At 31.0% G+C, this 13,759-nt stretch overlaps 1 protein-coding gene across 1 annotated transcript; it reads left to right on the top strand.

Moving 5' to 3' along the window:
• The first annotated feature begins 6,872 nt into the window (after positions 1-6,872).
• LOC111988165 (aluminum-activated malate transporter 2) lies at positions 6,873-10,104 on the top strand. Its single transcript, XM_024019933.2, has 6 exons — positions 6,873-7,221; positions 7,401-7,541; positions 7,826-8,113; positions 8,277-8,377; positions 8,458-8,601; positions 9,482-10,104. The coding sequence occupies exons 1-6, from the start codon at positions 6,933-6,935 to the stop codon at positions 9,956-9,958; spliced, it is 1,440 nt and encodes a 479-aa protein (XP_023875701.1). The 5' UTR covers positions 6,873-6,932; the 3' UTR covers positions 9,959-10,104.
• Positions 10,105-13,759: the final 3,655 nt, after the last annotated feature.

Raw genomic sequence — 13,759 nt, 5'->3', positions numbered from 1 at the left:
GATATATATATATATATATATAGAGAGAGAGAGAGAGAGAGAGAGAGAGAGAGAGAGAGAGAGAGAGAGAGAGAGAGAGTGTGTGTGTGCGTGCTAATTTTCAAGAAAAAAGTTTTTTCTGGTAGGTTTTTTTTTTTTTTTTTTTTTTGTGTTTTGTGTTTTTGAATTTTGTTTAATTACAATTTTATCGTGATTCAATTGCTAATTCCATTTGGGGAGATAATAATTAGTAGTTGTCTTTTTATTTTATTTTATAATATCATGTAGTACAATTTAAACTTGGGTTATTAGTATGTATTTTATTATCTTTTTTATATTTTTGTGTTGTACAATTTAAACTTGGGTTAATGATATGTATTTTATATCTTTTTACATTTTTATGTAGTACAATTTAAACCTAGATTATTGGTGTATATTTTATCATCTTTTTACATTTTCATTTTGAGTTTCATGATGATGAAAATTATTTAGTTTTAATTAATATTAATAAGAAGTCATTAATGGTAATAACAAATAATTATGAAACTAAAAAATAAAAATAGCCCAAACATTATTAAAATAATACCAATAATATATTTATTATTATTATATGAAGTAGTTTATTAATAAGTATGAAATAAACTCACATAAAAAAAAATAAAAAAAAAGTATGAAATAAACTCCTTTATATATACATTGTCCTTTTTTGTAATTTACCCCTCAAAATGCCACTTTTATAAATGTTAGCCAAACACTCAGCTTTTTCAAAAAGCACTTTTTAACAGCTTTTACCAAACACTCAGCTTTTTGAAAATGCACTTTTTCATTATGCACTTTTTAAAAATTCCACTTTTTCATTATGCACTTTTACAAAAAGCTGAACCAAACTCACCCTAACTGTCCCACATACTAGAGGCAGCCCTGTATATGCAGGGCTTACATAAAGGATAGAGACTATTTATTCTTCTCAATGTTCATTCATTAAAAGAATATGGGCAGGTCTTATGGCTCTTTGTTTCATTCTTGATGTCAGAGTACTATTTGGCAAGATTTGGTTGATTGGTCTGTCAACCATCTCAAAGGCAACATTTTAAGAATTACCCATATTTAATTGATGGTGGTGACTCACTAATTATTTCAAAAGTTTAAACTATTAAAAAAATAATTAATTTATTTCATCTCAAAAGTTTAAACTATTAAAAGATGATAAATTTATTCATTCAATCTAACCGATGACATTAAAGGAATGTCATCATTTATGCAGGGAAAGAATAGACCTGAGGAGCAGATATAATCAAAGACATCAAGAATGATGTCAAAAGCAGAGATAGGAACAAGAGCATGAATCATGATAGGTGATTTAGTCCTTAATTAATAGAGTTCGAGGTTGTCAATAGTGGGGTATTTGCAATATTTCCTGTTAGTTTGTGCTGTACAACGTTTGTCTAGATGTAAAGTGTTGTTACTGTAGTCTATCATCATATCTACTGGAACTAGCCGACTAGGGATTTAATTAATGGCCCTCAAAGTTGAGTGCTTTCCTTAAATAAAATGACTAGAGATTCGGCTTTAATTAGCAAGTGGATTTGGTAGGTTATTTTTTGGAGAACAAGTGGACTTGAAACTATCAAGTTGTGTGCTTTCCTTAAAATCAACATTGATAGTTCGTTTTCACTACCCGTATCGCGGGAATTACTCAGAATTCTTAAAGTTTCCTTCATTTTTTCTCTTTACGTTCGTTCTCTATAGGGTTTTGCTTTTACTTGCATGCTTCGGCGCTGACACAACTCCAATTAAGCCTTATCAAAATGTGTTTTTATATAATACTATTGTTTTAAGATATAGTGGTTCCTCTTTTATATATATATATATATATATATAAAATTTATTTATTTGACTTTTGATGATTTGGCACTTCAATTATTGTGAAAATATTGTTCAATAAAAAGACCGCTTGCAAAGAAGAGAATGATAGATTCTTATTCACAGGATAATTACCTAAGAACACAAATAATCCTAGATTACTTTTGAAAAATAAAAATAAAAACAATCCTAATTACTTTAAAAAAAAAAAAGAGAAAGAGAAATAGAAAAATGCATGAAATAAAAAGAATTGTGAACTACTTTTTAGAAATTAAAAATATATAAATTCAAAGTAGCAATCTTTCACCTCATACTGAAAGATCTAAATGCGAAAACAATTTATCACAACCAGAGGCGTAGTTAAGATATTTTGCTTGGGTGCCAAATTATATATTCCTATGTTAAATTTATAAATATATGGTATACAAAATGATCAAATTTAAAATATAATAATATTATTTCTAAGCTCAAAACAATGCATTTAAAACAAAATTAAAAGATAAAATTAGTCAGGGAAAATATGAGATGATGACAAAAAGATCAAATTTGTGAAGAAAAAAACTCATAATTAAGTTTGTGTTGCCAATGCACAAAATATACAAAGAAACACAATGCACTTTTCTTTTTTGGTAACAACACAGTGCGCTTTTGGATATAAGGAATGCAATGCACTACACTTTTGTATGCTTATAAAAAAGAAAGAACACATGGCGTCTAGACATTTGTTAGGTCCTGGTAAAAGTTATGCATTAATTGGGTGGGGTCTACTTGATAAACAAACTGGAGTCCAAATCTTCTGAAAGTTATGCATTAATTGGGTGGGGTCTACTTGATAAACAGTGGGGCAAACTAACTAAATGGGTCATCGTGTGATTTTAGAGGAAAGAATAGGCAAACTCACATAGACTGGGATCTATGAAATTTTTGTGGGGGCCAATCATTACAATTTTAAGAACCTAGCCTATTTTAATATATTACTCAAAGGGATTTCAAAGTTTTGGCCCGCCAATGTTACATGTGCCTCCGGCCCTAGTCACAACAGTACAAAACACTAATAATTTTTATTCTTGATTTTTTTTTTTTTTTTGGGTTAATGCTCTGAGCCTAAAAATTTAATTAAGGGTTGCTCTTGATTGTACCAAAAGATATTAGTCGCAATTGTGATTCTCCCTATATTATTTATATGATCCATATAGACTTATTATACATTCTATGTAAGACTCATCAGTCATCCAATCCAAACATGTTATTTAACTTTTTCATTGGGTTGTTGCTATGAAAGCATCATGCTTCATATATAAGTCAAAGTTTTTCTTTATGACTTTTTATTTTCCCCAATAAATAAGACACATTTGGTATTTGACAAAAATAATTAAAAAGAGTTATGATAAAAGTTATGTTCCTCAAATCGTTAAAGATAAAAGAGTGCAAAAACTAAGCCAAAAGAGGGGGTAGGGAGTTGGAAAAAGCCTCATCTCTATAGGGGCGGTGTCAAGTGTAATTCAGGGTGGTCATAGGACCAACTTGACTTGAAAGAAAATAAATTATATTGCTTAAAAAAATAAGAATGTTAAATTAAAAGGAGTTGTTGACCACCGTAGCAAAAAAAACTTGACCATCCTAAAAAAATTGAACATCCTAAATAAAAATTTGAGCCTATTAAAAATAAAATTTGACCAGTCCAAAATTTTGTTCTGTTGAAAATTAAACAAAAAAATTGTGAGAAATGCTATGTTCACAATATTTTCATAACATTTTTACAATAAATCCTACGTAAGAGGTTGTTACTGGTAGACAAAAAAGTAATTTCAGTGGTATGCAAATTAGAATCAGTAACAAATTACCATCGTGAATTTGTTGTAAAAACATGTTGTGGAAGTTGTGGTCCTCAAATTGTTAAAGATAAAAGAGTGCAAAAACTAAGCCAAAAGAGGGGGTAGAGAGTTGGAAAAAGTCTCATCTCTATAGGGGCGGCGTCAAGTGTAATTTAGGGTGGTCATTGGACCAACTTGACTTGAAAGAAAATAAATTATATTGCTTAAAAAATAAGAATGTTAAATTAAAATGGGTTGTTGACCACCCTAGCAAAAAAAACTTGACCACCCTAAAAAAATTGAACATCCTAAATAAAAATTTGAGCCCATTAAAAATAAAATTTGACTTGTCCAAAATTTTGTTCTGTTGAAAATTAAACAAAAAAATTGTGAGAAATGCTATGTTCACAATATTTCCATAACATTTTTACAATAAATCTTAAGTAACAGGTTGTTACTGGTAGACAAAAAAGTAATTTCAGTGGTATGCAAATTAGAATCAGTAACAAATTACCACTGAGAATTTATTGTAAAAGTGTTGTGGAAGTTGTGGTCTTCAAATCGTTAAAGTAAAAAAGTGCAAAAACTAAGCCAAAAGAGGGGGTAGGGAGTTGGAAAAAGTCTCATCTCTATAGGGGCGGCGTCAAGTGTAATTCAGGGTGGTCATTGGACCAACTTGACTTGAAAGAAAATAAATTATATTGCTTAAAAAATAAGAATGTTAAATTAAAATGGGTTGTTGACCACCCTAGCAAAAAAAACTTGATCACCCTAAAAAAATTGAACATCCTAAATAAAAATTTTAGCCCATTAAAAATAAAATTTGACCTGTCCAAAATTTTGTTCTGTTGAAAATTAAACAAAAAAATTGGGAGAAATGCTATGCTTACAACATTTCCACAACATTTTTACAATAAATCATAAGTAACAGGTTGTTATTGGTAGACAAAAAAGTAATTTCAGTGGTATGCAAATTAGAATCAGTAACAAATTACCACCGCGAATTTGTTGTAAAAGTGTCGTGGACATAGCATTTCTAAAAGATTTCCCAAACAAACAAATTAGCCTAAAAACCCAAATCAAATGTTAAATTGTGATGTTTTAAATTGTTTTTGAAATGCATATTTTAAAATCGTTATATTTTATTATTATAAAAAATGTATATTTTCAAATAACTAGTCGGTTAGTGCTTGCTTTAATTTTTAGTTGAATTTGTTGGATTTATGTGATATATCATGTACATACGCATATGCACTAAAATAATGCCTCAATACTTTATTGAACACGATTAATTTAACGGTTTAATTCTTAGCTGAATATATTGAATGAACTTATAGTTTACCATTTATTCTTTTGCTATCATTTGAATTAACTGTAAGATTCATCTTCTAAGCAAATTCGTATTGACTTGAATAATATTATTTTAGGTTGTAGGCTATGAGAAAATGTCACATATTTTTATCTTAATGATCAAAATGAAACAAAAAGAGCGTATTTATAAAGAAGTTCTTGTCAACCTTTTACCCATGATTTCCCTAAAAATGAAATTAGTGGAGCATTGCAACGATTTAATCCTAATTAGTTAAAGAAATACAAAAATTGGTTGGAAAAGATCATAAAAAAGGATGATGTATTTTGTTCATATTGTTACTTATTTAGGCAAGATGTTATTAATTGATTGAGAGATCAGTGGTTTAATGATTTTTTGGTTGTGCACATAAAAATGTAGCTGATGGCATTAATAATGAAGCTATCATACATAATTTTAAAATATGAAAAACTCGTAAAAGGAAATTTTAAAACTTTATATATTTGTGCTTTTTTTTTTTAATTTTATTTTTTTATGATTTTATGATGTTGATATATTCAAGTTGAGTAATGCTATAAATACAAACTATTTTACAATATTTTTACAAACTGCTGATATGGTTTTAGTAATTTTTAAATAATTATTGTAAACATAAATGTGATGTTAGTGGTGGACCCATATTAGAACTAATAAGAATTTGTCACATCAATAGTTTATAAAAATGTTGTAAAATAGTTTGTGACTGTATCGTTACTCATTCAAGTTTTATTTTTATTGAAATTTTTCTGATTTAAGTTTCTTAATGGCCATGGTAACAAAAATTTTTGGAACTGCCATATCTCAATATATAAAAAAGGAAACCTTTAAGGCCGAAATAGACTAGCAAAGCAAAAGATGACTACCTTTTTATTTTTTTTTTATTTTTTATTTTTTATTTTTTTTTTTATTTTTTTTTAATGCGAGCGTACGTGAGAAGTCTCTTCAGGTTAACTGAAGTGAAGAAGGGGAAAATAAGATGGTTAATTAATGGGTGTGGGCTCTGCTTCAATTTGACTCTCGAGTCTAGTATACTTTTTTTTTTTGGGGTTGAGATAGAGTCAAGTGTACTTTAACTATGGGATACAGTTCAATGTTCTCACATCTTTTACTTTGGCTGCAGTGTCATCTCCAAAAAGCGAGGCCGGTTGCACCCTCTAATTAGAATCACAGAACAGCATCAAAAATTATAAAATTATCAGGGAATGTTTGAAAATGTGACTTTATTGTTACCTTTAGGGTTTATCATTTATGTACATAAATTTTGCCACAATTTATTTATATGGTAACTTTTTCCATTATTTGAAATCGATCACTTCAATGAATTATTGCAAAAAATGTGTCTATAAACTCTCGCATAAACAAATGACATAAAAATCTTAACATTCTTTTCATTAATAAAAATAATGGCATTGTATACATGTTACTCTAATAATAACAAATTATAAAAATTAAAAAAAAAATTGGTGTCGTACGTACGTAGGAAAAAATTGTATTATATTTTGAGTATATATGCTATCTCTCTCCAAGCAGCTGGGTCTCACACAACTATGAGACCCAGTTTCTGTGAGAGAGATGACATATATACAAGAAACATAATATACTAGTACGTAGCACTGTTTTGTTCCCAATGGATGGATAACAGCATTTATCCAGAGCTATTTTGCACTTGCGTCAATTTTGCTTTTTCAACCTCGATCTTTCAGTGAAATTTCCTTGTACTTGACCGTACAAAGTATAGTAAAAGACAAGAAAACGTGTACGCAGTACGCACAACTGAAGCAATACTATATTTCAAGTCCTCTAGCATATGCTCTCTTTCGATCTTATAAATTAGTGGCAGTAGAGCTCGTCGAAAAGCATCTGAAGCCTTTCATTTTCTCTCCCACCTTGTCATCATTTCATTCAAATTTGTCTGCCATAATTTAGCCATGGAGATAGATAGTCCTGCAAGCCATGAGAAAGCAAGTCTGTTCTCTCGTGTGCGGTGGTGGTTCGAGGCCTTGCCTAAGAGGTTGACAGCCGAGGTGATTGAGACTGCTAGTAACACAAAAAGACTTGCCCAAGATGATCCGAGAAGAGTAACTCATTCGATAAAAGTGGGACTTGCACTCTCCTTGGTTTCATTATTCTACTACTACCAACCGCTCTATGACAATTTTGGTGTCTCGGCAATGTGGGCTGTAATGACTGTGGTTGTCGTCTTTGAATTCTCCGTAGGTAAGTTGGTAACAATCATTTCTTTTTGGTAACATCTTTTAACTCGTTAAAAATTACAAATACATACTCAAGTACATCTAGGGGTGAAAACTTTAAATTTTCTTGTTATACTTCAAGGAAAAGCATAGAATTCTAATAATATGACTTTCTTTGACTATGCTTTTGATCGCACTTTTCAGGAGCCACTCTTGGAAAAGGTTTAAATAGGGCATTGGCAACATTACTAGCGGGTGCTTTAGGACTTGGAGCACACCACTTAGCTAACCTATCTGGACACATAGGTGAGCCCATTTTACTTGGGCTCTTTGTATTCATACAAGGTAAGCATATTTAATTTACTAAAAAGAGTTGTGTTTATTATACACAAATTATTACATACAATTTTACACATTCAATTTTTGAACTAAAATGTAACTTGAAATTATGATTTTAAACTTAAAAAAAATCATAATTTTAAATTATAATTTATATTTAGAACTGAAACGATTATATAAAATAGTTTGTATGCAATAAGTAATTAGTCTTTACCGTAATGTTGAATCATGAATTATATAATTAAGCCATTAACTATTTTATGCACTTGTCACATATATTGTGTTGGCAGCTGCTACATCAACATTTGTACGGTTTTTCCCAAAAATCAAAGCCAGATATGATTATGGGTTGCTGATATTCATATTGACATTCTCCTTGATATCTGTGTCCGGTTTTCGAGATGCTGAGATATTAGAGTTGGCGCACAAGAGGCTATCAACCGTTCTCATAGGTGGCTCAAGCTGTGTGATTATCTCCATTTTGGTTCGCCCTGTTTGGGCGGGTGAAGATCTTCACAATCTCATTGCTCTCAACATGGAAAAGATAGCCAACTTCTTAGAACATCCATCTGTAATAGGTACAAATACTTCATCGATTTATGCATATAATATATTACATATATGGGTAGAAAAAATGCATACACGAGACAAGAAAAAAAAAGTTCACATCACAAACTAACTGTCCTTTTTTATCATTCATTCAACGAGCCTTTTTACTAACACAATCCAACAAATTTATAGAATACTTCAAAACATCAGAGAATGGAAACTCTAATGACGACAAGTCGTTTCTGCAAGGATACAAAAGTGTTCTCAATTCGAAAAGTAATGAAGAATCATTGGTGGGTAAAAACTAAAAGGTTCTCTCTCTCTCTGAAAATTATCATGAAGTGTTTGATATTCATCTTCTGTGTATTGGCAGGCAAATTTTGCAAGATGGGAACCATGTCATGGCCAGTTCCATTTTCGCCATCCATGGAAACAATACCTTACAATTGGAATCCGAACTCGCGAATGTGCATACCGAATTGATGCGCTCAGTGGCCACCTCAACTCCGATATTCAAGTAATATTAAAACCCATATTTCATATTTGATCATTGTCCAAATACACTGTACTTAAAAACCAATATAGGCACCTAATAACTAAAACAAGAAAAGAAAAAGTTTATCTAGTTGATGACTCGGAATGACATTTATTTCATCAAAAAGTACATGCGTGTATGGGAAAAAGTAACAATAATAAATAAATAAAAGTTGTAGGACACCTGCTAGAACATTCACATTGTTGGTACTAAATAGCTATATTGTTATTTTTAACATCACTAAGAGAATTTTTAGCAAATTTATCAAATTTTTGTACTGTTTGGAGAATGAACAGTAACTTTTATCTTTATCTACCAATTTTTTAAAATATTCTTTCCAACAGATTCTTTATTCCATTCTCTATCTCTTTTAAATATTATTTCTTTATTCATTATTTTTTTTTTTAACAACTACACATTTTTCAACATTTTTTTTTATTCAACACCTAATTATTATAATAGAAAAAAACTATTTGAAGAATAAACAGTAGTCTATCAGACTTGATGAGCTAATGTTCATAAGCCAAAAAAAAAAAAAAAAAAAAAAAATTAAGGTATAGATAATCCATTGGAGTGGCTTTTTTTGGTCCAATTCTCTATTATAGAGAATATTTTGCTTTTACATAGACCATTAAAGATGCTCTAAATACCAAAATATGCCCTACAATGATGGAGCCAAATCTATATTTTTTGGCTTCATAACTATTTTTGGCTGTACATGATAGATAGTTGAAAGGTTAAAAAAGAAAAATACTATTTTATTCACGTGTTCACACTTATTAAATATTTTATTCACGCATATGATTAACCATACATATATACTTTCCTCACCTTAGTAAAGTATCCTCTGCTACATTTGCAGGCAAAGCCAGAAATTTGCAGTAAAATCCAGGAGGCATGCACAACAATGAGCTTGGAAAGTAGCAAATGCCTAAGAGAATTAGCATGTGGAGTGAGAGCAATGACTCACCCATCATCGGCAAAACATATTTCAAAAGCTAAAATTGAAGCCAGGAAACTCAAATTGTTACTCAAGTCAAGCTTATGGGAACAAGATGCTGACCTCTTAGCAGTGATACCAAGTGTCACTGTGGCTTCACTACTAATTGATATTGTCAACTGCACAGAGAAAATCGCTGATTCTGTGCTTGAGCTTGCCTCCTTAGCACATTTTAAGAGTGTAGACCCTACTGTATCCCCAGAAAAATCACAAGTGGGACAAGATGAACCAGATAAACCGCTCACTGTAATTGCTTGCCCTCAAGTTGTTATAATAGTTGATGGGTCAGAAAATGACAATCCTCCGGGACCCTCGACTAATAGACACCTTGAAATGTAAATATATTTTACTAACATTTAGCGATGATATTATACTTGAACTAGGTTATTGTAAAGTTCGGGTGTATAATTGAGTTAAATTCTTCTACAATCAAGCTGAAAAAAACTAATAAATTGTTCAAATTCACCCTACCAATGATAATTTGATAGTAGCAATAATATTAAGAAATTTATTGCTTCCCATGATATCTTACTTTGTTTGTTTACTGTAAATGTTTTTTTTCTTTGGTTTTTTTGGAGGAACAACTGTAAATTTTCTTTAATTTCAACAACGTGGGGCGCCTTAAATTGAATGTTTATGCCTTATATGAGATTCTGTTTCGCGCCATTACTATGACTTTATCAAATCAGCTTTAAATTTCTTTTTACTACTGGGATTTTGTTTTTGTCATTAGAGATGTAAATTTTTTGTCCCATATCTTAGCCCATTGAGCCGCCTTTGTTATTGGAATGGACCTATTAACATCTCTTTCTCTCCCTGATTGAGTTTTCCATCATAAAATTAGAGATAGGAATGAACCACTTCTTCTTTTTCTTAATATATATGTTTATTAAAAAAAAAAAAAAAGAACTAAAAAGTAAAACCCTAAAATTAATTTTGGAGTGGCTAGGCTAAGTGTCCTTCGCTTCTTCATGGTATTTTGTGTAAGCGAGAGTACCTCTTTCACGGGCAATGAAATTCAAGAAAAGTTAGGCACAAATTTGTAGATATTGTACTTTAAAATTTCTTAATTAAGTTCAATTATATGGTTGCATTAACTAATAACTTTTTATAAAAAATATATTAATTAATGCAGCTATATGAAAAAAAAAAAAAGTTTATTAGTAAATGCAATCACATGATTTATTTTATTTTATTTTATTTTTTTATGTAAAGATGTGCTGCATATGAAATGCAAGTAAACCTTTTAGTTTTTGCTTAACAGCTTGGATCATTAACAACTCTAGTCATTTTGTTCTTTCCTCTTGTTGGACAAGGGAAAAAAATTCAGTTGGATCTCATAACCTATGATATGAATTAAGGGTTTGTTTGGATTGAGAGGGAAGGGGGGAGAAGTGGAGGGGAGTATAGTAAATTGGCTGAAAATAGACTAATTTTGGCAAACTCTATGATCTACTCTCCATCCCTCTCCCCAATTCAAACGAACCATAAGTGCCTGTTTGATATAGCTTCCAAGTGGAAATAAGCTAATTTTTTTGTATTGTTTTTAAATACATTTTTTTTTTTTTTTTACATAATAAGGGGGGGGGGTTGTTTTTAGGGCTGATAAGGTAAATTTGGGGTCTTAGGAGTACATACTATTAAACAACCTTTTCATTGTATAAATTGATAATAATCATAATATGATACAAAATCATCAAGCTAAGAAATTTCAAATGGAATATTGGTCGATATGCTCTATGTTTGTTTTTAGACTCCTTAAAACACAACCGAATTAACCTAGTTAATAAGCCAAGTTATTACTTAGTTCAAATTTCAGATCTAGGTTAACACAATCATATAATCATATGAGTTTAGGGCTGAGTTGGAAATTCTGTAGAAAAAATAATCTGCACGACTTTCGATCGATCGAGTTAGTCAGAATTGCACACTTAATTTTGCAGTTAACTTGATTCCAACTTTACATAAAAGATATACTTTGAGCAAGACTAAAACAAGACTAACAACCTGTTTTGATCATGGTTTGTCAACAATACAAATAGAGTTCTAATATATTAATTTCTAAGTACTTAGAACCTAACACTCTACTTGCTAAAGTTACGATAGCTTATAAAAAAACAATGTTTATAGCCATATATTATGAAGTTCAACGACATATATGATAATTGTAGGAAATGGTGTGGGAAATTCCTTTGACTACTACAAATGCTTAAGTTGGTAGCAAGTGGGTTCACTGTCCACACTGACCACACAAAATGATCATCATGAGCAGCGGTCTGCAGAAAAAGCAAGAGATAATTAAAGAGGTAAAGTGAAAATGTGCGGTTTGCGTTGTCTTCCACTAGGTTCTTACTGGCCGGGTATATAAAACTATGTTTATTTTAGTTGAAATCAAAGGTAGTGAAATTAGCATAAACTGTATCAGTGATTTGCAAGAGCATCTATCACTTATAAGACTCTACTACACTTATCATATACAATTGTCTAGGTTTTGACCTCTTAGTAGAAAATAACATTTTAAAACACATTAGCCTCTTTAAGACCATTCCTTTTTTAAGATTGAATCCAAGGAAAAACGAGGACCAAAAATTGTAATGAAAGGCAATTCTGACAAAAAGGTCTAGTGGGCTGACACATCAACTGCAGATTCTATATATTAAGATGTAAAGTATTCTCCGACTCTTGACTTATGTTGTACATATATTCTTTATTTGGAGAGCCATTCACCATGTCTAGGATCTAGCACTGAATTAATTGATTGAAGAGCTTTTTTGGTAAATATTGAGGAGCTAATATTTTGGCTTCTACTCTTAAGCTCCCTTCATATTGAATTTTCAAGAAGCTACGTAGCCCTAATTTTGGAGTACAAGGAATTCACAATTAATACAATCTAGAATCTACCTATATAAGAAAATATTAACTTGCTTGGAAATATGGCTCCCCAAATTTCGATCGCCTTGGATCATTAACAACTCTAGTAATTTTTTTCTTTCCTCTTGTTGGACAAGGGAAAAAATTCAGTTGGATCTCATAACTTGTGATACCAATTAAGGGTTTGTTTGGATTGAAAGGCGAAGGGAGGAGAAGTGAAGAGGAGTATAGTAGAATTGGCCAAAAATACACTAATTTTTGACAAACTCTATGATTTACTCTCCTCCCTCTCCCTGAATTCAAATGAACTAAGTGAGTCTGTTTGATATGGCTTCAAAGTGGAAATAAGCTAATTTTTTGTATTGTTTTTAAATACATTTTTTTTTACATAATAATAAGGGGGGTGGGGGGGGGGGGGGGGGGGGGAAGGGTGTTTTAGGGCTGATAAGGTAAATTTGGGTCTTGGGAGTACATACTATAAAACAACCTTTTCATTGTATAAATTGATAATATCATAAATATGATACAAAATTATCAAGCTAAGAAATTTCAAACGGAATATTGGTCGATATGATCGACTTGCTAAAGTTACAATAGCTTATAAAAAAACAATGTTTATAGCCATATATTATGAAGTTCAACGACATATATGATAATTGTAGGAAACGTGTGGGAAATTCCTTTGACTACTACAAATGCTTAAGTTGGTAGCAAGTGGGTTCAGTGTCCACACTCTGACCACACAAAATGATCATCATGAGCAGCCGTCTGCAGAAACAGCAAGAGATATTAAAGAGGTAAAGTGAAAATGTGCGGTTTGCGTTGTCTTCCACTAGGTTCTCTTACTGGCCGGGTATATAAAAACTGTTTTTTTAGTTGAAATCAAAGGTAGTGAAATTAGCATAAACTTTATCAATGATTTGCACGAGCATCTATCACTTATAATACTCTACTACACTTATCATATACTAGTTTTGCGCTTTTGCCTACATATAATCCAATTTGTCTAGGTTTTGACTCTTTAGTAGAAAATAACATTTTAAAACATATTAGTCTCTTTAAGACCATTCCTTTTTTTAAGATTGAATCCAAGGAAAACGAAGACCAAAAATTGTAATGAAAGGCAATTCCGACAAAAGGTCTAGTGGCCTGACACATCAACTGCAGATTCTTTTAAGATGTAAAGTATTTCACCGACTCTGACTTATGTTGTACATATGTTCTTTATTTAGAGAGCCATTCACCACATGTCTAGGATCTAGCACTGAG

Source organism: Quercus suber, unplaced genomic scaffold (genome assembly GCF_002906115.3).
Source record: "Quercus suber isolate HL8 unplaced genomic scaffold, Cork oak 2.0 scaffold_193, whole genome shotgun sequence".
Taxonomy (NCBI): Eukaryota; Viridiplantae; Streptophyta; class Magnoliopsida; order Fagales; family Fagaceae; genus Quercus; species Quercus suber.
The sequence above is the reverse complement of the archived record's forward strand: the minus strand, read 5'-3'. Positions and strand labels throughout refer to the sequence as shown.

What these genes read in the sequence shown, in the direction of transcription:
- LOC111988165 (XM_024019933.2), top strand. Translation starts at nt 6,933, where the DNA reads ATGGAGATAGATAGTCCTGCAAGCCATGAGAAAGCAAGTCTGTTCTCT. An exon ending in AGAACATCCATCTGTAATAG is followed by an intron (nt 8,114 to 8,276) that starts GTACAAATACTT and finishes ACAAATTTATAG; the next exon opens with AATACTTCAAAACATCAGAG. An exon ending in AAAGTAATGAAGAATCATTG is followed by an intron (nt 8,378 to 8,457) that starts GTGGGTAAAAAC and finishes GTGTATTGGCAG; the next exon opens with GCAAATTTTGCAAGATGGGA.